This window comes from Eriocheir sinensis, chromosome 33 (genome assembly GCF_024679095.1).
Source record: "Eriocheir sinensis breed Jianghai 21 chromosome 33, ASM2467909v1, whole genome shotgun sequence".
NCBI lineage: Eukaryota > Metazoa > Arthropoda > Malacostraca > Decapoda > Varunidae > Eriocheir > Eriocheir sinensis.
In genome coordinates, this window is record NC_066541.1 from 8,037,284 (window position 1) to 8,063,071 (window position 25,788).

Below are 25,788 nucleotides of genomic sequence, written 5' to 3' on the forward strand. Positions count from 1 at the left end.
TTTTTGTGGCTGTTGTTTTGTGGCTGTTGTTTTGTGGCTGTTGTTTTGTGGCTGTTGTTTTGTGGCTGTTGTTTTTGTGGCTGTTGTTTTGTGGCTGTTGTTTTGTGGCTGTTGTTTTTGTGGCTGTTGTTTTGTGGCTGTTGCTTTGTGGCTGTTGTTTTTGTGGCTGTTGTTTTGTGGCTGTTGTTTTGTGGCTGTTGCTTTGTGGCTGTTGTTTTTGTGGCTGTTGTTTTGTGGCTGTTGTTTTGTGGCTGTTGTTTTTGTGGCTGTTGTTTTGTGGCTGTTGTTTTTGTGGCTGTTGTTTTGTGGCTGTTGTTTTGTGGCTGTTGTTTTGTGGCTGTTGTTTTTGTGGCTGTTGTTTTGTGGCTGTTGCTTTGTGGCTGTTGTTTTTGTGGCTGTTTTTGTGGCTGTTGCTTTGTGGCTGTTGTTTTTGTGGCTGTTTTTGTGGCTGTTGCTTTGTGGCTGTTGTTTTTGTGGCTGTTGCTTTGTGGCTGTTGCTTTGTGGCTGTTGTTTTTGTGGCTGTTGTTTTGTGGCTGTTGTTTTGTGGCTGTTGTTTTGTGGCTGTTGTTTTTGTGGCTGTTGTTTTGTGGCTGTTGTTTTTGTGGCTGTTGTTTTGTGGCTGTTGTTTTGTGGCTGTTGTTTTGTGGCTGTTGCTTTGTGGCTGTTGTTTTTGTGGCTGTTGTTTTGTGGCTGTTGTTTTGTTGCTGTTTTTTTTTTTGCTGTTGTTTTTGTGGCTGTTTCTTTGTGGCTGTTGTTTTTGTGGCTGTTTTTGTGGCTGTTGTTTTGTGGCTGTTGTTTTTGTGGCTGTTGTTTTTGTGGCTGTTGCTTTGTGGCTGTTGTTTTTGTGGCTGTTGCTTTGTGGCTGTTGTTTTTGTGGCTATTGTTTTTGTGGCTATTGATTATGTGGGTGTTGTTTTTGTGGCTGTTGTTTTTGTGGTTATTGTTTATGTGGGTGTTGTTTTGTGGCTGTCGTTTTTGTGGCTATTGTATATGTGGCTGTTGTTATTGTGGCTATTGTTTATGTGGGTATTGTTTATGTGGGTATTGTTTTTATGACCATTGTTTTTGTGACTTGTGTTCTGCGGTGGGTACTATTCTTTTTTTTTTGTTTTTTTGGCCAAGAGGATTAAGCATCTATTGCTCTGTAAAGGACTGATTGTGGCTAAGGACCGGTTTTATAGTCGTTTGGGTTACGCTATATAGTGTTAACATCTTGATCTGGCACTGCACTTGTATCAGTTGTTGTTTCACCGCCAATAGTAATTAAAAGACTCGCCTGTCATCTATACGTTTTTCTGCCCTAGAAACATATTGCAGTTTGTCTTTTAAAAAATTTGCATCGCCCTTTCTTTTCTGCCACATTTTTTTTATTAACTTTTTTTTGTTTTATTTTTGTTCTGCGGTTCATTCAGTCAGATATCCATGCCAGTCACTATTGTCCTCTCTTCACAGCTTCCCTAGTCTACTTGCCCTGCCACACTCCTCAATTCCTAATCTTAAATTTCCTTGCAAGCGTTTATCTGTCTGGCACTGACAATTAAGTCTAATAAAACCCTCTTTTCCTTCCTTTGCCATGCATTGTGGGTTGTGACTTATTATTTGAAAAGTGTTTTTCTTACATAAATCTATTTTCTGGAATAGGTCCTTTGTCTTTAGGTTGAAGAGATGGTGGCAGCCAAGGAAGAGGCTATGGAGGTCAAGGTGAAAGTTAATTCTGGAGGTCGAGAAGGAAGTTTTGGGTTGACGAGTTTGTAGAGCTCAAGGAGGCCCCAGTGGTTATTGAGGAGGTTTTGCAGGTCAGTTTTCTTACGGTATGCAGTGTAATGTTGAAACGCCAAAAATTTACTCTTTGCTATACTCCAACACAACCACAGCGTGTAAGGAAACACACGAGGAATTAATCCAGACAAGGAAAAGTTTGCCGGCGCCAGGGATCGAACCCGAGACCACCAAGACAGGAGCCACTCCTTAACCAGTCGGCCAAAGAGGTACCCCAATCGCAGAGTGAGTTACGGGAGGCTCGCCCATCAGGCAAGTCAGCTGCACTACAATGTAGGTAATGTGGAGACATTAACAGCCTCCATGTCATGGTGAGGAAGCTTTTTGTCAGATAAAATATTTTGGGCAGGGGGCCTGCAAAAGCCCTGGCACCCTTATAATCATCACACACATTATGGAGCCTGCAGGTTCCTTGAAAACTTGTCATCCTTGCTCCATTATGGCATGCACTTTTGCCTCTTTCCAGCCTGTTTCTGCATAACTTTTCAATATTTTCCCTTTTCTAAAACTCTTATATTGTGTGTTATGCTTTCTCCTCGTCTGTGATTGTGTTAATATCAGGTGTGTCCAGTCGCTCTGGTGTGGTTGCTGTATATACTACCAAGGGACAATACAGAGTGAAGATATTTCAGTATTACACTTTGTGCCAAGTGAACAAAAAAATTATAATAAATAATCAAAGGATAAATAAACATACTTCTTAAAGGATTATTATATTTAATAATTACAAATTGGTGAAAAATTTAGATGCTGATGAGTAACTAATATCATGCCTTAACTAACCAAGAGATTAAAGTAAAATTTATAAATATATGTGTAATATGTAAATTTATCTTTTGCATTGTTTGACAATGAAAATCATAAAATCTACTGTTAGGTCCGGTAAATGTTAGCCTATTATTGTGAGTGGCTTGGGTTTACTGTAGATATGATTAATCCGTCCTCTGCGTTTGGCATGGATTTGGCTTTCACTGGTAGCCTGGTAACATAATATAGTCCCAGGTTTTCCTCTGCCTCTGTGGTGGAGTGTTTCCCATGTGGTACTGGTATGCTGGATATTCCCTCCCAAGATGCAGGACTTTACATTTTTCTTCATTGAGTTGTAGCAGCCACTTTTTGATCCATTCCTGTAGATTGGTGAGGTCTTCAGGTAGGAAGTATGCAGTCAAGGGGTTAATATGGTAAACAATCTAAATGTTTAAAACACAGGCTATGAATATGAAATGTCTCAAGGAGCAGGCAGGGCAGGATTGGGAGAATATTATATCCAGAACAGAAATACTCAATCTAAATAATACAAGTGGTGTGCCTCTTACAACTTGAATTTTTTTTTTTTTTTTATTTATTTATTTATTTTTTCCATTAGGAAGGGAAACATTTTTTCAAGGTTAAAAAGTAATGTAGTTCCCTTTGCAAAGTGATCTCAAGACATGAGATACCACATCAGAGGACGTTGTCGCAGGAGTGAGAGGACAGCTTCACGTTCTGCCCGTACACAGTCTGCACTTGTGCAGTTCCAAATGGGCCATAGATGAACATGCTGTCAGAGCCATAGCCAAGTGTGCGGAGGGAGTGGAGGCAGGAGATGGCCATCGTGGGTCCGCCGCACATAATGATCTATGAAGTAAGCAAGACAATGGAGAATTTACTAAACTGTATGGGGCAGCACAGTGTCGTCCAGTCCCCCGGTGTGAGAGAAAGGAATGTAATATACCTTTCATTTACTTTTCTGTAAGAGGTGTGAAACTGTACTATTTTACATTCAAATAATTTTGTATGAAAATATACCTTGAAGAAAGCATTGCTCACCTCACCTTTTTTTTTAAGCTGATTGAAGGGTGAGTAAAATCAGACTTCCTTTAATATGACACCCTTGCTAATGTATTAACTAAGTAAATTCTATAAACGTCTGCTTCATTTTGGCAAAAATTGATATTGAATAAATGTTAGCTTGTAATACCCAAGAAATCATCAGTCAGACAATAGTAGCTTTTGAATATTTTATTTTATTTGGGGAATTTATCTGTTTGAGAGAATAAATCTTTCCAAATATTCCGCCCAGGATTCTAACCTGGGCCCCCGAGATGGGAGGTGGATACTCTAGTCCTGGGCCCCCGAGATGGGAGGTGGATACTCTAGTGTCGGGCTTAAGGGATTTCTATGTCACTTGGCCTTTTGGGGTCTTTACCCACATCTTAATTGGGACCATTACACACTTGCTGTGTGAAACAGTTCACCAATGAAATATCAACTTACTTGATAACAAGTGGTGCACTCTGTCAGTATTTTGAATATAGTACCTCAACACCCAGTACTCAAACCACACAAGCATCCTTTCCAGCACTGCCTCGCCCACACGGAGGATGCTCCCTATAGCCACGTAACTGGAGATACCGTCTGTGCAGTTCAAATACTAGTAGAGTTTTCTCAGCTTTTCTTCATATGGTCCAATGTAAACATTATTGGCAGCTCTCCTGATGGATGGCATCTTGAGATTTTACTTGACAAAATCTACTCTTCATTTTTATCAACAATTAAACTGATATTTAAAACTTGAGCTTATTTATTTCTTAACATGGAGCGAATATCACTGGAAGCCTAGTTACTGCCCTCTCTATGAGATGATAAAAGAGTGGCAAGAAGCAACTGGAGATCCAAGGCTTTACCTATAGTAGTTTCTTTTTGTTAGGAATAAAGCAAGATGAGCAATGCTTTTCTGATCTATTTTCAAACCAAGCTATCTACATATTTGAGTGAAATATTGCAGTGTTTTACTACTTTAAAGCCCTTTTGGAGAAGCAAATGAGAAATGCTGCATTCCAGTCCTCTTCATGCCCAGGCATCAGATACATGGCCTGGAAAACTCGGTGCTAAAATATGGAGGTAGTGAGTTAATGGATTTTAGATTAATACAAACTAGCTTGGGAGCAGGGGATGGTACCAAAGAATTGCATAAAACCCATACTAACTGGCTCCTTAGGCAAAGGAAATGGAGTGGGGGGTAAATGCAGTAGATAAAGGGATGTAAGTCCACTGGCTGTGCTGGGAAAGTTGTACGGGAGAGTCCTGACACAACTTGGCTTGAATAACCGAGTAACACAAAATTGTTTCCTGCTAGCCCTCGCTGACCCATGCTGGGCACGGAAAATAAGACGAAAAATAAACTGCAGTATGTTAATGCAGCTGACAATGTGGATGATTTCTCCTATTGTGTATTGTCTTGTGAATTTGTATGCAGTTAAGCTTTGCCTGACTTTTGTCTTTGCTACTAAAGCAAACTTCAGCTTAATCATAGCCTTTTATCAAGTCTAAGTAAGAGATCCAATATGTACCATCAAGTATTTTGCAAATTAGATAATTACCTTGTGCTTCTTCCCATTAGGCTTGGTGACATGATTTTTGATCATCTCTGTGTCGATGAAGCCTTCCTCACCTTCCCAGTCCTCTGGCACCTCGCCAAGTGCATACACCACCCTCAGGCGACTGTCACGGGCTACCGAGAGAAAATGGTATGTTGTGTGCCTTCAAGTAAGTGCTGAATAATGTTAAATAAACCCTTTAAGTGTGAACTTACCATGTGGTCCATTTTGATGGCTGATCCTCCCTCCTTGCATTGTAAGAGCTTTTCTATTAAGGTCGCTGAATTCATAATTATATTTACAAGCTTACCTGTTATGTCATGAGGAGACTTCATCAAAAGGACTGGTCTCTGGTGGTAAATTCTGTTATGCTATTAGTAATATTACACCATATACTCCTATAGATATACTGTATGATGGGGAAATGCATGTGAAATTGCATTGATTGCACTGAGTCAAACATCTTCTTGAGATTGACATAGGCTGCAAGCATTCCCTGTCGAAACTCACATTGGTGCTTCACCAGAACGCAAACTGCAAGGACACCGTCATGGTTGACTAAGCAGGAGTGAACCAAGACTGTTCAGGTCTCTGTAGCTTCAGCTGGCTGCAAATTTGCATCAGCATTAGGTGGGCAAGCACCTTCCTGGCACACTGAGCAGTGTAATACAAAGGTATTTGTTGCAGTCTTGTCAGTCCTATTTCCTCTTCCAGTCAGGAGGAATGGTACCAGACTGCTTTACGGCAGTCAAGACAGCATACAACCCGTGGATCATGACCTCATGCTTTGAGCAGCTCTGCCCAGAGGTTATGAATATCAGGTGCCTTTCCACCCTTCAACTTTGTCACAGCCTCTCTGACCTCGTTAAGAGAGGGTGGGCTTTCGTCAATGGGTGGATCAGCATCCACCACCTGCAACCCAGCAACTGGAAGCTGTCCACTCAGAGGGTCCACCGTGTACAACTGCTCAAAGTACTAAGCCCAACGAGCCCTCTGCCCATCCATGTCCGATAAGAGGCTGCCATCAGCTGTTCGGATAGCGCTCGCCTCAGAGGGAGGCTTGGAGCGGAGCTTCTTCTGGTCGGAGGTCATTTGCATTTAAATGGTGGCCTGATGGTCGGCCTGAGCCCATCATGGCGCAGGCAATTGTTTATAGTGGTGCCATTATTGCGTTGTACAGCTTCTTCTAGTCCAGGTTGATGGGTGGTCTTCAGGACAGCATGTGGGTAGTCTTAGGCCACTCGGCGGTGACTGATTTTGACTGAAAAATCAGAGGTGGTTAGCGGCGGATTCGAACCCACATCATGGACAATGCACCGAATACGAGGCCGGCATGCATCTCGTCTGAAGTCTGGTGAGCAAGAGCCCGGCGGTGTGTTCACTGCCTCTCAGATCAACAATGATTGCCACCTTGGCACTGAACGTTATGGGTTACGTTCAAAACATTTCATACTGCTTCTAATTATTTATTGTGATATGAACTATTACCACTTGTTGCTTAATTCTAACTGAATTACTATAAATTAATAATTACAATATATACAGATGGAATAATTTCCACAACTTGTATGGACTGGGTACTGGGCAGAGTTGTGGACCTGATCAATCCATGCTTGTGGCACTGGGTGGGGCTTGAACCCACATTGTCCTGGACACGGCGCCGCCACGCCATCCACTCAGACACCGCCTACCCGCCTGACTTAAGAAATTTCTTTATATTGTTAAATGTCTTACAGCAAACAATGAAAATTATACAAACCTTTGTAGTTATCCAATTCTTCTCTGTAGAGAATTTCATTGTAATTTTCAGAGAAGTAGAGGAGACTGATTTTGGTTTTGTCTGACGAGACCTTGAGGATGGAGCGGATGAGCTGCAGGCCAGGGGTAATGCCGCCTCCAGAGGCCAGGATAGTCACTTCATCCAGCTGGTTTGGCGCGTACTCAAACCCTCCGCAGGGACCTTGGAACTCAACTTTATCACCTAAAAAAACAGTAATGTTTCACTGGGAAAAAATAACAATTGTGATCATAATGTATTATTATCATTAGAAGAGGGTGCATAAATACATACTGGTAAAATCTCGGGGAGTGATTAAACTTTTGGGAATAAGACTCAAAACCAGACACAGGTGATATTGGCAGCTGAAAGGAAATAAAAAGAATGTTGAATGATTATGATGAAACAAATAAAGTGCTTTCAACAATGCTCCAGTAATAAACTAGAAGGGTAGAACAAGTAGTTACTTGGTTTACTTGTAGCAGTGAATAAGTGGAACAGGCTTGGCAATCATGTGGCAAGTTCCAGCATGACAGATACATTCAAGAAAAGGTTAGAAAAATTTGAGGGCAGGGGTGGTGAGAAGCGGTTCTAGGTTTACAGGAGCTGCCCAGTGAAAACTAACTGGCCTCCTGGAGATTGCTTACACTATTTTGTTCTCATGTCACCTAATGCCCACCTGGCTTGAGAGCCTTGAAGTGCTGGGACATAATGCCCTGTGTCTCAAACCTCAACACCAACTCAATGCTGCCAAAGTCGTCTGGGCAGGACACTGGTGAGAAGTAACGCAGCTGTTCCTTGCCTTTGATGTTCACCCTCGCCTGTAGAAACTCATCTCAGTCACGGTCCTTGCAAGGTTGACTGTTACTTGTTACTATCATCAATACCCAGATTGGTGATACATGCTGGACTGTGATTGGATCTTCAAACATGTATGAACTTGCATGAATAATGTACTTATTAAATGCTCTTCCAGTCTTACATTCACATTGTGACTTAAAAATGATAAAATAAATGCTTTGAACTTTAATCCTGCATCTCAATTTTCCTCATGTTCATTTAATATTTAAGAGAATCAGAGAACAGCATTCTGGGCATACTTACAGCAACATACTGTCCTGGCAAACATCCAGTGTGGTCAGTCTCTTTGGGCAGTGCAAACACAAAGGAGGCCATCTTGTCGCTCACACTGGCAGTAGACTTGAGGGTAAGTGGTAGCCAGGTATTTGGCCTCAGGGCAGGGCCATGACTCTTACCATCTGCTGTTTTGATCACCTGAAAGATTACAGGCAGGATTTTCATCAATATGAAAGCAACCACTCACCAAGATGGCATTAATGTTGCTGAATACACTACATGGCTGCTGAGAAATGTTGTAGCTATGCTCTGAGTAGATTAATAATATTGTTATGCCGGACGTATTACTTGGGTTCCGTGTCGCCGTCAGGAGACTCCGTGGGAGGGAGATATGTAAAACACCTTGCACAGCTGCTGTAGTTTAATATTCCTCCTTAGTGCAATTCACTCTGACTCTTCGCTGACTATGACTGTGACCAACTCCTCTCGCCCTCTTCTCCTATATATATACCGAACAGTACAGTCTAGAACATTACAGTATATTCGATCATACAAGAATGAACATGAAGCAAAAATCTGGGCGAATTGGCAACACTTCCCGCCTGGTGGCAGGGCCTTGCTCCCCGCCCCCCTGCTCACTCCTCCCAGAGTCTTCCAGAGGCCCATAGACCCCGGGGGAAGCTTCCAGCAAAATAATATATTTAGTCATTTTCACCCTATAAAATACAAGGCCACCTTTCCTCATGCACATACCTTGTCATTGACAGCAGGTGGGCAAATGTTGAATGGGTTGTCAAAGTCAGTGTCTTGGAAGGGATGTTTCAGCTTTGTTCCTGTTTCTTCCATCTGCACCTCCTCCATCAACTCCTTGGCCAACTTCTTCTTGTCTGCCAGACTCAGCTTTTTGAGCTCATGGTGTATAACTCTATGGTTGGGACATTGTTCCCTATAAACAATATCAACAAGTTTAATATCATATTATCAACTGATTATGAAAGTACAGGAAGTAATCAGAAGAGAAGTGAGTGAGTTGTGGTGCAGAGTGGATGTGTGTTGCGTTTAGCTCCACATGGAAACTGCTGTGTCAACATGGTTGGCAGGGCCAGGGGCGTGAGGGATCTGTGTCACGTTTGTGAGGATTTCACAGGCAAGAAGTGGACTGGATGCTGTTTGTGTCTTAGGTGGTGTCATGTGAAGTGTGCTAATTTGACAGGAATCAAGCAGGATAATATACCTAAAATAAATTGGATATGCACCCCATGCCTCCATAAAGCATCTCTGGCTACCAACACTGTGGAAAAAATGGATGAATTCAAGCAAGAATTATCCAAAGAAATATCTGTGGTTAAAGATGAGGTTGAATCAAGGGCTGAGAAGGTGCAAGAGGAGACATCTGTCCCCGGGCGCAGCATCTGGGGGCGCCAAACTGATGTTACATAATTACAAATGAATTTCAGAATTAAATGTTTTCCCCTCTTAAATGCACTTCTGGTTAATTAAGCTCTAACATGATCAGTTATTAATTTTGTTACGGAGATGCGTCCTTGTGTGTAGAAGGAATAAGGTTGGGAGGGGGAGTGGATGAGATGTTTTCCCACCTACCGGCAGCATTATAAAGAGGCTGCATGGGATGAGAGAGGGAGTCAGTCCGAGTCATTATTCAGTAGCAGTCGGGTCGGTACGAGTAGAGTCCCTTTATAAAGAGAGTCCCGACAACCTAAGATTTGGACGACATTATTGGCCCTGTTTTCGACGCACTTTTTAAATGCTAGCACACGCTCTGTTTTGTATTTTTGTTTCACAGCCATACGGGTCGTCCACTGAAACTAAGCACACATGTGTCAGACCTGCACACCTTCCCCTACCAGCCAGCTGGGAGCCAGCAGCCAGTGAGCTGTGGGAAAGTAAATAAGAGACAGTTTGTATCTACACCAACAGATGTCGCCAACACACCATTACGCCCTTATACTTTACCATAATTTGGTCACCAGCCGTTGAAATGTGCCGTAAGGTGACAGGAGATTATTATTAGCCTTACGATCAGCCACTGTCTCAGTATAGGCACTCAGTAACCCACGTAGCCTGTGATATAGGCACGTCAAGGCGGGCTGCTGATGACCTTGAGAGGCAGCAGCGCTCAGAGGGTACCGAGAGACTTAACACAAGTTTGGGTGCTTCTCTTTTAGTGTTGCTGCTGTGATGGATGGATTTAACAATACTTATCGCTGTAAAACATTATCAGCAGCACCTACATATCCCTTCATCGCCTGACCCTTGCCTGCAGGGAGAAACGCTGCTTCCTGAATGTCATGAGCCTTGATATACTTGTCATGGGCCACGTGGCCAACACACTACCCATGCTCCATCAATGCAAAGGCACTTTGCTTCCTTTCCGTTACCTGCTTTCAGAAAACTTTAGCATATGAAGAGAAAATCAGTGTAAAGTACTTATGTGGGGGTGGAGGGGGCTCTTGTGTTAACACACACACTCAGTCTCAGTCCTACCCAAAGATCTGTACTACGAGCTCTGTGCTCTTCCGTGGGGGAACGGCTGGCTGTCTCGAGAGAGACCCGCAGCAGACCAAGAGGTGAATTACACACACAGTGTGTGTGTGTGTGTGTGTGTGTGTGTGTGTGTGTGTGTGTGTGTGTGTGTGTGTGTGTGTGTGTGTGTGTAATTCACCTCTTGCCCATACATGTAAACGTGTTTAATTTTGCTTGAGGGTCAAAATAGGTTTAGAGAATATTGTAGGAAAATGTCTTCAACATACATAAATGCATTGTAGATTATTATTGAAGCTAACATTGTACATGTTGACGGCCCTTCTGGAGCGCTGCCCTGGCAGCGGAGTGAGGCATGAAACCTCATCAATGGTAAACGGTATAAAATAAATGCTAATCACACAGTAATGAAGGACTGACTCACCAGTAGTCCAGCACTTCTAAGCCTTCGAGCACCGTCCTGCCAACAAATTGTCGCAGTACCTCATTGGAAGGACCCATGACCCAGCCAGCTTTGCCATCCCTAAGCAGTCTCTCAATGCCCAGCTCAGTCTGCAAAACAATGTTGTATTTACACTTCAAATTATGCAACAAACTCTAAGAAACACAAAGTACTATGCCACTGCAGAAATTGTTGATTTGAAGAACTTCACCTCTTTTGTCTCAAACTCACCACCATCATCCAAACATCTATCCCCTTTTCTTGGATAAGACACAGTTGTCCCCTTCTTCTACACTATGCATTCTTGGTCTGTGTTTAACTCAATCTCAACTGGAAACTTTATATCTCATCTCTTGCTAAATAAGTTCCCTTGAGGTTGGCCATTCTGCATCATCACCACCAGGTTTTGCACCCCTCCCAAATTCTATTCATGTCTGTACATGGGCCTTGTCCGGGCTCATACAGTGTGCATCATGTGCGGGGTACTTCCACACACACAGCCCTATTAGACAAAGTAGAGTCAAAGGCTTTTCGTCTCCTCTCCTCTTACGGACAGTCTTGTACCTCTTGAATTCTACAACATTATTGCCCCCCTTTCTATATTTTGCCAATGGTTTCATACTGACTGCTTTTCTGAACTTGCTAACTGCATGTCTCCACCCTTCCCGCAGCCTTGCTGCACATAACTTTCTACTCCAGCACTCCCCCTATACTCTCCCTTATGCTGTTATTTTCTACTGTATAAGGAACCATATTTTCATTTCTATCCTCAGGAGCCTGACAGTCCTCACCTTATAGCCGGTCCCGCCACAGGCGTGCATCATCTTGTCTGTCACATTATTGACGACCTTGGCAGCAGAGAACTTAAGCTGCCACAACCAGTGAAGGAAGTCAGTCCTGTGGACAGTAAAGCTAAATATATCTGTCTTCATAGGAAAGTAACATCGTTAGAGTTCAGTCAATATTATAAAATTCTTCGAGTTAGAGTAAAAAATATAAAATCTTATTATGAAGTGTGTGGTGTAAATGATCTTGCAGTTAAAATCTCATCACACCTCAAATTCTCCAAACAATGCAGAGAAAGTGAACAGGATGCTGGGCTTCATTACCAGCAAGTCCTCATTTAAGAATAAAGGTGTAATAATACTGCTATACAATAGTTTAGTCAGGCATCACATTAGAACACACAGTACAGTTTTGGTCTCCCAAGTCATGTGACCGACATTGCTAAATTAAAAGGCATTAAACGTAGGGCAATCAAGGAGTTCTCTACCTTACAGAACAATGCCCACAAGGAGATGCTATTTTGTCTTTTAACATGTTTCCTCTTTAGAAATGATGCTTACTTAGGAAACTGATTAAATGTTTCAAAGTACTTAATCACTTCATGAAGGGAAATAATCCACCTTTCCATCACATCCCTATTTTGTTTCCTTTTGTCAGAAAATCATGTATATACATGAGCTGAATACAATATTTCCTACATTCTAATATGCTTCCAGCTTCATCAGTGCCTCCTAACTTTAAAAGTCTCATTATAGTAACAATCACCTCAGTTCACCTGTGATATTTGTGTGCATTAATGCTACAGAAAAAAATATATAGCATAGTATAGATCTCCTACTATATATTTAGATACACTTGCCTTGGAGCGAATGAGGTGTCTTTGTGAAGTCGCCAGTCATTGTTGCCGGAGGCGCCGTCCAAGCCATCAGCCAACAAGAACATCTGGCCCCGGACAGCGTTGGTGTCACACACTGCCTCCCCAAAATAGTCCTGAAACAATTACTCGACTGGTCAGGTCTTGCACAAGTGGACCCAGTATTTCCTTGGATCAACATTTCTAAGACTGTTAAATAATATTGTTGGATTTATTCACTGTTATATAGAGAAAATATTTTCAATAAACTACCTCACAAATATTTAGGTACGCTTTCTCTGTCAATCTATGAGTCTATATCTCCAACACCCTGCCCCCCCATGGGATCTTCACCCAATGAAGTGGCCACAGCATAAGTGCCCCAAATTTTCCCTGATCTCCTTATCAGCAAAATCAATTTCCTGCCTGCCATCTACTCATCCACTCTACTGATTCATTTCATCAGTGGTCTCCCTGATATCCTCTTCCCCAGTCCTGCTCAAATACTCTACTCACCAGACCATCAGTCATTCAGTCTCATTACATGTCCAAACCATCTAAGAGCACCAAGTTTCACTCATTCAACCAACCAATATGATGCTGTCTATTATGGAGGTAGTATTTTTCTATGGAAATCACTAAATGAGTGACTTTTCAATTGCCTGTTATGCACCCACTGCTGCAAAATAGCTCGTAGAGAGGTTCAACTTGCTGTTTCTATATTTCACTCACTGCTCACATATCACAAGTGGACAAACTTAGAACAAAACAAGGCAAATTATTGTTTTTCCTGTTGTGTATTCCCCCCAGTGTGCATGCGTATTGAACAGCAGAGCGACTTATTTCTGTGAGGAGGTATTCTTCACAACACTGACCCGCGTATAGTGGACTGCCGCCGTCATTTCCCATCCTGCGCTGCATTACGTATTTCCACCACCCCGCACTGCCTGCTGAATACATTTAAACTACCCTAACTTTACGTATGCCATTTGTTTCGTATTTGGCTGTCTGAATGGTTAAGCAGATAAATTTCAGTATTTTAAAACTGTAGTGAGTGCATTTTTCGGTGAACCGCAAAACCAGTCGTCAAGGGGCATCCTGTGAAAAATGCGTGTCGTAACGTCCCTCCCCCCTTCCTCTTGCCTTCACCAGCAACGTGTCAGTCATGAAAGGCTAGAGAAATTTTAGGGATGCCACCTGTTCCTTAAAACAGGGATTCGTTCTGTATGGAAGAATGGGATGTTGCGTTCCTTATTTTTTTAGCTCAAATTGGCGACCCTAATTGACTCTATTTCCATTGTTTTCCACTTTGAGCACTCTCGTCTTGCGGCGAACAAAGGGAACCCACGCTCAAGTCTTCAACTTGTACAAGGAAACACGTCAGTCCTCATCGAAAGACTGACTTGGTCGGCTAGGCTGACATCAGCCGATAGAGTTGCTCTATCAGCATCCTCCCCTCCCCTTCAAGAGCCATCAGCCAGCAAGGGTCTGTGGTCCCTCCTTGGAGGGATGTATGCACTTGACCCTGACGGCCTCCTTATAGCCTGTGTCCCCACCCAGGAGGCGGCGAAAAAAAAAAAAAAAAAAAAAAAGGTGCCATGTCACTATTAAAAAACTTTTGGATTTTGGAATTTCGGATCAAGGATTCTCAACCTGTACTATGTGATTGCTGTGCTACATTCCACATTCGTGTCTCCGATGCACATGGAAGAGTTGAGAGGAGGATGCTGTTTCTTAAATCCTTCTTTCCCATGCTTACATTTCTTCCTTTCATAACTTTTTTCAGTGCACCAATCCCCTGTCTGCCCTTCACTGCTCTCTGCTTCCATAGTTACACACACACAAAAAAAAAAAAAAAAAAAAAAAAACACTCCTAAGTACTTAAATTTAATCACTCTCTTATCTTATCTTTTCCTAATCAGATTTCACACTTTCTTGCTATCTGCCTTAAATCTACAAAACTTGTTTCCATTTCTGTTTTTTTCAGAAAATATTTAGACATTACACTTTCATTACTAAGTTTTAATATGCTGAAGAATATAAGTTATGCTTCTGGAGATCAATGTCAACAACTATGCATATGCCTACTGTTCATGGGTAGGTGAGCAGGTTAATGAGCCTCACCTGGATGGTTGGGTAGTCACACACTCTCATGCCCACATCTCCATGAGCCTTGCGGGTTACGTGCTTCTTGGCAACATCAATGCATGCCAGTGAGATGCCCACCCAGCACGCAGAGGAAAACAGTAAGAAGTACGGGTCCACGCACTCATCATTACTCTGGGAAGAGAAGAATAGCTATTATACTTGGTGTTTTAGATAAATGAACTCCAACACTACTATATAGTTTTGCTTTTCACTCTCCTATATTCTAAATTCTGTAATCCCTGAAATCTTCTAATATGACATTTCAAAATATGAGCATTTATCAGGACAACTTTACTTACAATGCGGCCATCACCCGGTGGGCCCACCATTCGGTCCAAGTTGAATTTTCCCTCCACCACCAGAGGCCCAGACATGTTGCCATGCAGCCCCAGTGCACTCCAGTCTTCAGTGTTTGCCCGAATCTCATCCTTGAATCACAAGTTTTAAAAAATTCCTATGACATAGTTATGAAAGGCTATCTTGATGCATCTTCTTGAACCAAAGGTCTGTTGTAAAAGGTTATATCAAAGACTCTGAGAAAGGGAAAATGAACCAGCCTCCACAGTGAAGTGCTTGACATCACAATTTTTTGCAATTTCTTATGCAAAAAATGGTGTACTTCATTGGTCTAAAAGTCTGATGATGCATATCTCTTACACACAAGTTTTTAGTCCTAACCATCTTTTCAGCAGGCAATAAGTGTTTTTTGGAATGCACTATTTCATTCAATAAAATTTCTGAGGGATCATAATAAAACATTAACAAACTAATAAGAAGGGACAACCAACACATGCTGAGTGGCTCACCTTGTAGATCAGGAAGCAGGAGAGGTTGGAGTAGTTGCCCCCGAAGTTGGGACTCACTGTCTGGACGATGTACCAGTCTGCGTGGCCGGCGCTGGTGGACCAAGAACCGTATCTCAGGAGCTGGACAGTGTCCTTGTCCAAGCTCTTCACCTTTGAGGACAGAGGGAACCAGAAGTGTCCACCTGAAGGACATTATTATGAACATCAGTGGAGAAACAATCAGGAAAAAAATACGACATGTACGTCTTTTAAGTCTAGATGTTTTGCTTAATTAATAAAAACCTACATGCAAGGTTTTGTATAGTTTCTGGTTTAGTCAGAATGAATGAAACTGATGGCCAAGATGTTTTGTCGATTTCAATAATGAAAGCTGGAAAAAAAAAAAAAATCGACAGCAGCTTCTCAACGAGTGAAAAATAATAAGTTCCTTAGATGAGGAAGAAAATGAGTTTGAAAGGTGTTACTGTTATCCTCTTGAAATAATCTTACATAGAAGATGAGAAAACAGTGGATGGCAGGTTTTCAGAGCTTACTGATGAATAGTATGAAGCTAGCAGTGAACTTTTAGCATAAAAAAGATTGTACATATTCTGCAATAGACTTTTATTGCTTTTGAGTTCATTAGAATATATTCAGTTTTCTATATTGTAGGGAGAGTCTGGACATGTTTCTTACTCGCCCTCACCTCCAGGCTAGTTGTCTTTTTTATTAACAAACTAATGAGGAGCATATGGCTGGGGGTGCGTCACTTCACTCACTCGCTGTCCATACTCCCGGCAATCCTCCCGAGCAAACTCCCACACTTCTTCCCTTCACCCCTGTGACACATTCCAAAATGCTCGTACACACTTTCATTACTCGTTCCATCCATTCTACTCACACCACAAGCACTCCTCAAATAACTCATTTCCATTGACTGCACTCTAGACCTCTGACTTTCATTCCAGGCCCATGTTTCACTTGCATATGTGAGGGTTGGTACTATTACTGTATTTCTCAAATCCCTCTTTACCTCCATGCTCACACTTCTGCCATTCATGATTCGTCCCAAAGACCCTACCATGGCTTCTTCCTTGCAATGCCCTTTCTCTTATCTCTCCCTCAGTACCACCATGCATACACATAACTGATCCAAGGTACTGTACTTTAACTTATTGACCTCCTCCATTTCTTCACCATTCAGAATTATTTTGCATTCCTTTTCACATTCAATTCCCATTCTATATGGGCATACAAAATCTACTACCTCAGTTCTACTTCGCTCACAAACCATCACTTTACTTTTGTTGACATTTACTTTCAGCTTTCTCCTTTTACAGACACTATCAAAAACACTGACCAAATTTTGTAAGTCACTTTCATTTTCTGCAAAGAGCACTGTGTCATCAGCAAACAATATCGAATTCAGTACCCACTTCCTTCCCTCAGCGGACATTTTTACTCCAACTTCCCCAACTTTGCCCTTCATCTCTCTAGTAACACCATCCAAATATTGAACAACCATGGTGACATGACACATCCCTGCCTTAAACCCACTTTTATCTCAAAATGTTCACTTGTTTCTCCACTAATTTTGACACATGCAGATGCATCCTCATAGAAAGACTTTATTGCACTAAGCAGTTTTCCTCACACACCATAAATCTTTAAAACATCTCACAATGCAATCCAATCGATTCTGTCATAAGCTTTTTCCAAATCCATGAAGGCAGCGTATACATATAGTTTCTTTCTTTTTGCTATTATTTTTTCTACTACCATCCTGAAGGAAAATATCTGATCCACACACCCCCTTCCCTTCCTGAAGCCTCCTTGCTCTTCACTGATTTTCTCTTCTGTAAGTCTTTGCACCCTCTCTATTATGACTTTCATATATCTTTCCGGGTATACTCAGGAGACTTGTACCTCTATAGCTCCCACATTCCCCTCTCCTGCCCTTCCCCTTGTAAACTGGGATAACGATGGCTCTTGTCCAGTCTGCTGGCAACCCCCCCCCAGCTCCCATGCTACTTCGCATATCTTGACCATCCATTTAACAACTACATCTCCACACTTCTACATTTCTGCTGTGATTCCATCAATTCCTGCTGCAGTAGTTAGTTAGATTAACCCTATTCCCCCTCTTGCCAGTACAGATAAGAAACGGTCCCCTCCACTAACCTGTAGCAGGGTCAGAGTAGGAGAGGGTGCCCACCAGCTTGTCCTTGTCGAGGCGGGAGAGCAGGTCCTTCAGCTTCGGGTTGTCGTGGTACCTGAAGAGCACCGTCGAGCAGGCTCCGAGGTGCATGGCTGGACACGCGATGCAAAATAAATATAAAACACATTCACATCTCCAAGAACGTATCTAACATATGATAAAGCTAAAAATAAAATATGTAACGTGTACCACCTTTATTTTAGCGCCAGATATGTAATCAGTTATCATTTTCTGGTGTGTCGAAAGCTATATTTATAGGCAAATGGAAGGGACAATATCCTCTCATTAGACCATCAGTCCTTCTATTACATACGAGTATAACTAGGTTTTAGACTTTGTCCACGAACGTCACGATTTCGGGCCAGTTTTATGCCCCGTTCACACTGTGCCGACTCTGGACCACGACAACCCAGCGAGCCTAGGGGTGGGCAGGTACCGGTACCGGTACCGGTACTAACGGTACCAGCTGAACGGAACGGTACCGGTACCAGATTGCTCGGATTCGTTTATTGGATTTATTGGTAATTCTTCATGTCCGAATATTTTTTAGGTTGCTAATAAATATTGTTATTGTTATTAGACTATGATCGAGTACATCCATAATAACTATACATGCTATTTTTTTATCGAAAAAAATATTCATTCAGAGAGAGAGAGAGAGAGAGAGAGAGAGAGAGAGAGAGAGAGAGAGAGAGAGAGAGAGAGAGAGAGAGAGTTTCCTTTGCAGGAAATTTATTTGGGAATTTCATCAGAAGTCATTAAGATAGAAAAAAATACTATATACCTTCGGGTACCGGTACCGGTACTAACGGTACCTGAGTTTTCGATACCAGTACTACCGGTACTCAAATTAACGGCACTTGCCCATCCCTACCAGCGACTTCAGCATTTGACAAGGTTTCCACGCTCCAAGAAGAGGGAGGAGGATTTACTGGTGTCTTGCCGACTGTCTGGGACATTCGGCCAACTAGTTGCCAGCATGTCGTGCTAACCCTCACGACTCCAGACTCCCGTCACGACGTCGGCGCAGCATTCCAACAGTCTCAATACCTCTTGCAAGACATGCCCGACCCTTGCACATCAACACCCAAGACCTCGTGTACCCTAGAGTCGTGGGTAATCGTGGCCCAGAGTCAGCACAGTGTGAACGGGACTTTACAGTCCAATGCTGCGTTTAATTGTAAGCTCCCCAACCAAACGCAAAATATGACGAAAACCCCTTGAAGCTCTAGTGTTTGGCGTTGATATAAAAAAGGAGGAAATTTTAGAAGCCTACGCAGGATCTCTTTATTAGTATCTGGTACTGAGTAAAAATAACAGGTCATTGTAGATAATAGTTTGGTTTGGGCGCTTATGATTATGATGGACTGTCGAACTGGCAATTTGACACAAAAATGTGTGTGTGTGTGTGTGTGTGTGTGTGTGTGTCCCTTCTTGGCCCCATCCATGCACTTACTGTAGACCATGGCGGTGGAGGGGCAGCCATACCGGGCTATGGTCTCCACAATGACGGCGGCGAACCTGTGCGACTCCCCGAGGCCACCCAGCTCCTTGGGCACCACAAGGCCCAGCAGACCCAGCTCGGCAATGGCGTCGAGGGACTCCCGCGGGAACTCGTACACCTTGTCGCAGTGGATCTGAGGGAAGAGGAAGAGCTGCAGCACGCCGTGACTCCCACCGCTTAATTAACGCGTGTAGTCCTTGACGAATGAAAAAAATGAGAAATAGTGTTGGTTCACCTAGTCATATGGGCAAGAAGTAGTGCTCTGGCGGATCACAGGAGGGAGGTGAAAGACAGTCTCAAAACTTTGGGGTAGTTCTTGATCGCTAGAGGACACCCAGGTCTTTCACATCATTCGAAGGTATCCATCGCGGTGCCAAGCAGTCATGCAAGTGATCCAACCCTAATATAAATCTTAATCCGTTTAATTGTGCAAAGCGTTTGAATCTACGATGTTCAATTACGATGACTGAACAAGGGCCTCGTCGCCCTCGTCACTTGACTGCTCCAAGCCTCGAGGCGGCACGCAGGTGCAGGCTAAGCCATGGCCATAGCTGGCCACGATAACAGAAAACCTTATTCCCGATAACCGATAACTGATAATGAAAAATCTTAACGGCGATAACCGATATTCGTTAACTAGAGACACAAATATAGGCGATAACCGATACCCGATATAAATCCACAATTCCGATACTAGCTAGCGATAAGTCCGATAGGCGAAAACGATACTATATTGATATTTCGGATAGAACAACATTGATGAATTCAAATTTTCATTATCTGTATTTAAGGAAACTTACAAAACCTTAAAACCACACGTTGACATGTACATATGGACGGTAATACTAAAAATGCCTGAATCGGTGTTGTGTTATCACTTATCAGGCGTCCCCACCGTCAAAAATTGTTTACAAACACTGGTCTCTCGTGAACGGTGCATGCTCAGACCAGCAAGCGTAGACCTGTACAGTCTCACAAAGCTTTTAAACCGTAATTAAGAGTTGCAGGAAGGCTGAATCAGACATATAGTACCACTACCACCGTCCTCGCTGTTTCTAGAACGACACTCTGTACGAGTTGTATTTATATGTACAGAATGTACGTCGTTCTAGAAACAGCGAGGATGGTGGTACTGTATGTTTGATTCAGCTTTCCAGCAACTCTTAATGTGTTATAAAAAGCATTGTGAGACTGAACAGGTCTACACTTAATGATCTGAGCATGCGCAGTTCACGAGACACCAGTGTTTGTAAACAAAAGCGCCAGCTTTTGACGATGGGACACCAAATAACACAACACCGGGTGCCTTCAGTATCATGGCATGGTCACAAACGAATATGGAATATCAAATTTGAGGCAGTGAATAATCATTTTTGGGGCAAAGTTAAATGATTTTTCTCTATGATATATTGATTGTTGAGTAGCATAAAAATAAAATAACCTAGTGTTTTAATTTTCATGATCTAAGCATGAAATCTCATCACCGAAGATATTTCATACCCCGAAGTTTTTTCATACAACACCGGGCGCCCGGGCCACGCATGCGCAGTAGGGAGACAACGTTTTTTTCTGAGAGGCGGAAAATAAGTAGCGATTATCGCTAGTTTGGTTACAAAAGTAACGAAGATACCGATATATATTTAAATAAGTAGCGGATGGTCGATAATCCGATTTTGTTATCAGCGATAAAGTATCGCGATAACTTATCGCGATAACGCCCAGCTATGGCCATGGCCATGGCTAAGCACACTTACCGCGTGGGGCCGGATCTTCACCCGGCACAGCTCGATCAGGTCATCTCGCAACTTCTTCTGTTTCTCCGTCAGCAGCCACTCGGGGTCGAAGGCAGCGGACTGTCCCCAGTACTCCCCTTTGCCCCACTTCTTCATCTCTGGAACGATTTTTCTTCTCAAACAATATATAATAATCTTTAGGTGAAAATAGCTCTGTTGCTGAACTAATCCTCAGTTGACTGGGACTGTCAATAATAGTAATAATAATAATAATAATAATAATAATAATAATAATAATAATAATAATAATAATAATAATAATAATAATAATAATAATAATGTAATTATTTACAAGAAGTCCGCCTCCCCCTCCGCCACTCCAGCCCCCCCCCCTACCCTCCAACAATATTATCCCCCATTTTCAACAATAAATATTCCTTGATTTGGATTTTGAAAGCGTTTCCATGATTGTTGAACGTTTGTAGAAAAGATATATGAAGAGCTAGTGATGTTTCATACGGTAGGTAATGAAATACTGGCATGGTACTAAAACGAATCTTTACCCGTATTTACATTCACTAAATCTAAATTAATGCAACAAACCCATTGCAACGAGTCCTGTCTTGGTATTTAACTAGGCTAGTTTGATAGATAATTTTAAATCCCTTCGTCCACCTCAAGATTATAATTCAGCACTCATACACCTATCGTTTTTAACCCTAGAACTGTATCGCTGGGTCTGGGCGGACCCACGCTGTCTCTACTTTTTGATAATATTATTCGAGCTCTTTTTCCAAAGTGGTAGCAGTGTGCGAGTTGTGGGTCTGGCTGAAGTCATTTGACACTCAGAGCTTGATGATGGGATAGGCTATGCCATCTTCACTGTGCGCACTCCTGACAGTTCGCTACCATGAATAGATAAGGTAAAGATACCCAGGAGACAACATAAAACTAAAGATGACGGGTGAACTAAACAGAGTTATATACCTAGAGCGCGCGAGCCAGACACTCGGGTGCGGCAACCGGAAGTACCTTGGCCGCCATCTTTGGGAGCCCAGTCCAGCCAACTCTGTGCTCCAGCCGGCAATTTCAAAGTGGAGGTAAGTGGTAGGTGGTGGTGGTGGTGGTAGTAGTGGTGGTGGTGATGATGGTGGTGGTGGTGGTGCTATAGTGGTGGAGGTGGTGAGAGAGAGAGAGAGAGAGAGAGAGAGAGAGACGGACTGACGTGACATGACATAACTCAGGTTTTATACTCTCTCTGTTTATGAAAACTGAAAACCACCATCACCAAGACCACCATCACCACTATCACGTACCACCATCACCACCACCACCACCATCACTATTACGTACCACCACCACCACTATCACGTACCACCATCACCACCACCACCACTATCACGTACCACCATCACCACCACCACCACCACCACTATCACGTACCACCACCACCACTATTCACGTACTACCATCACCACCACCCCCACCACCACTATCACGTACCACCATCACCACCACCACTATCACGTACCACCACCACCACTATTCACGTACTACCATCACCACCACCACCAACAACACTATCACGTACTGTAACATACCCGCCGGCATACCAACACCGCGGAAACCAGTTAAAAGCCAGCTGGGAAAATTGGGAATACCCCCTTGTACCATGTGCCATGATTATTTTTCCAACATGTGATGACCAGGGGTCGAACCCGGGGCTGTCACAGTACCACCACCACCATCACCACCACCATCACCACCATCATCACCACCACCACCACCACCACTATCACGTACCACCACCACCACTATCACGTACCACCACCACCACTATCACGTACCACCACCACCACCACTATCACGTACCACCACCACCACTATCACGTACCACCACCACCACCACCACTATTACGAACCACCACCACCACCACCACTATCACGTAGCACCATCACTACCACCACCACCACTTTCACGTACCACCACCACCACCACCACTATCACGTACCACCACTACCATCACCACCATCATCACCACTACCACCACCACTATCACGTACCACCACCACCACCACCATCACCACCACCACCACCACCACCACCACCACTATTACGTACCACCACCACCACCACCACTATCACGTAGCACCATCACCACCACCACCACTATCACGTACCACCACCACCACCATCACGTACCACCACCACCATCACCACCATCATCACCACCACTATCACCACCACCACCACCACCATCAAAACCACTACCACAGAGTGAGGGAAAGTGGGCTCCCCAAGATGGCTGCCGCGCCAGGGTAGCTTGCCTCACCCTCCGCCAACCCCACAACACGGGAGCGCGCGCTCTAGGTATATAACTCTGTGGTGAACTCTGTACCCTACAGCCATATGTTCAGAAACCTCAGTTATCTCACCCGCCACCCTGTTCCTCAGACCTTCACTGTTCTCTTCGTACAAAATCCTCTTCTCGTTTCTTTGCAATATATTGTTTTTTATCAAAACACCTGTCCTTTTCCTATATGATCGTCCTCTTCCTCCAACTCCTCGTTCTCCTACTTTTCCTCTTTACATTCGACATTATGATGAGAGTAGGCATGCAGCCTTCCCTTATATAAATGTCCCCTAAGATAATCTCTAAAGTGTCCCCTAAGATAATCTCTAAAGTTCGTGATAGACTATAGGTAGGGCAGCTTAGCATACTTTTAATTATAATAGAGAGCAGGTATCCCCTTCCCCTTTGTCACAGAGGGACCTTGAGCTACAAACACATTCACTTGTCACCACAACACACCAACACTTACAATATAACACTTGATTCATTTCCCTCCCCTGCACACTTGGCTCCCCCGTTCTCCCAACAGCCAACAGAAATATGCGTGTTAGGTATGCGCATTATCATCCAGATCCAGATACTTCCTCAATTGTACAAATAACAATAAAAATATATTATTTATAACTCCCTATCACAGACCCACCTGCCATCGTTCACGGAAACAGCTCTAAGAGGTTGAGGAGCAGCGTTACCCTTACGTGTGTCGGCGGAGAACTGACGGCATCGAGGCGGCGGGGTGATTCATATATACGGCGAGACTGACATTAACCTTGAGTGGCAAGATCAGGGCCCACCATAATCTACAAGGAGGGAGGATGGGGTGCGCGTGCGCTCTTGAGGCTATCGCGAGCCATGGTGACAACAAATATCTATAAGTGAAGAAAAAATAGGGTGAAGAAAGGTCTATAACGAGGGTTTATACCGGTAATCAAATTGGAATATCCCACATCCAGTTTCTTCCTTCTTATCAAGTATTATCTGAAGGCATTCGACGAGTAGGAAAAGCCCGGCACATGTATCCACATCAAGACGAATATGATCCCGTAAGTGCTTGGGCGTCTCGAGAGGAGTGTTTCACGGGGCTTCACAACACCTGCTTGACTGTACGTGCAGGGGAGGCGTATACAACTCAGCTTCCGAGGGAGGGTTGTGTGAATGCTTGAGTAAGTGGATGAACATTCTGAGCCAGGAGTCGACAAGATATGCACATCATCATAATGCCGATTATAAAGAGGAAAAGTAGGAGAACGAGGATTTTGGAGGAAGAGAACGACCCTGTAGGGAAAAGGATAGATGTTGAGAGGAAAAGAAAGGATATATTACAAAGAAATGAGAAGAGGAAGAGTTTGTAAGAGCAGAACAGACAAGGTAATAATCTGTAATTTTCGATCTAAACAAGTGGAACGCAGTAATAAGTCTTAATCTAAGTGAATAAACCGACGATTTTTGTATAGTTTAAACAGCCAGGTTGTGAAACCTTAAAAATTACGTATAGATGTCATGGAGTACCTATGTATGATTGCCCATAATGTAACTGCTCAACATGGCCTTAGCAACAAAGACAAAGGCGTAGAAACACACACACACACACACACACACACACACGGCCACTTGGCATTCTCCTCGACGACAAGCTCCGCTGGGACCCTCACACCAACATAATTGCGATCTCAGCCACCTCATATCGATTGCACATGCTCCGCACTCTCAAGAAATTTGGTGTCCCTACCTCCGACCTGACATATGGCTACACCGCATTCATCCTGCCAAAGCTGTGCTGCGCCTCTCCAGTCCGGTCGTCATCCCTCAACAACACACAAACAAAGAAACAGGAAAAAGTACAGAAGAGGGGAATTAGAATCACCATGGGGTCAAACTACTCATCTTACAACGAAGCCATCACCCAATTGAGCCTTCATTCCATTCCGGACCTCCTGACTCTTCAGCTTCAGAGGTTCGGCACCAAGCTACTTCACAAACCACGCCACAGACACCTGCTCCCTCCCGAAGCCCCGAGGCCCCGTCGAGCAGTACGCCACCACAACAAGCTGGTCCCCATCAGAGCCCGAACTGACCGGTACAAGAACAGCACCATACCGACAGTAGTTAGTTTTTTTTTAAATACCTAACAAGGATCATAACCTGACTTTTTAAATTTTTACCATGTAGTATTTTAATTTTCTGTTATTTGTACTCAAATTTATTTCACCGCTGTTGTATTCCATTGTATTCCATTAACTTATCAATTAATTTTCTTTTATTCATATTCACCTATTTTCTAGTCACCATTGCCAGGTTCTTATCACCTCATTCATCTTCGTTTATTTGTGTTCATTTAATTTAATTTGTCGTTTTCATCAACTCATTACATTCATCTGCCCTTTATTGACATCGCATCTATTTTAATCACCATTTTGTTTTTATTCTCATTTTAAGTTTATGCATCTACACTTTATTTGTATGTGTATCT

At 43.1% G+C, this 25,788-nt stretch overlaps 1 protein-coding gene across 2 annotated transcripts; it reads right to left on the minus strand.

The window, feature by feature from the left end:
- Nucleotides 1-2,477: 2,477 nt before the first annotated feature.
- LOC127006677 (uncharacterized) lies at nucleotides 2,478-24,124 on the minus strand. Of its 2 annotated transcripts, XM_050876867.1 has the most exons (17): nucleotides 23,962-24,124; nucleotides 20,986-21,122; nucleotides 19,184-19,364; nucleotides 17,691-17,819; nucleotides 15,531-15,712; nucleotides 15,024-15,152; nucleotides 14,701-14,856; nucleotides 12,583-12,713; nucleotides 11,729-11,834; nucleotides 10,920-11,047; nucleotides 8,747-8,939; nucleotides 8,021-8,191; nucleotides 7,596-7,737; nucleotides 6,899-7,120; nucleotides 5,143-5,273; nucleotides 3,220-3,397; nucleotides 2,478-2,907 (listed from the first exon to the last, which is right to left on the minus strand). In XM_050876867.1, the coding sequence occupies exons 1-16, from the start codon at nucleotides 23,966-23,968 to the stop codon at nucleotides 3,224-3,226; spliced, it is 2,319 nt and encodes a 772-aa protein (XP_050732824.1). In that variant the 5' UTR covers nucleotides 23,969-24,124; the 3' UTR covers nucleotides 2,478-2,907; nucleotides 3,220-3,223. The 2 variants fall into 2 exon arrangements, with proteins under 2 accessions (XP_050732824.1, XP_050732823.1); XM_050876866.1 differs by lacking the exon at nucleotides 2,478-2,907 and having other exon boundaries at nucleotides 3,105-3,397.
- Nucleotides 24,125-25,788: the final 1,664 nt, after the last annotated feature.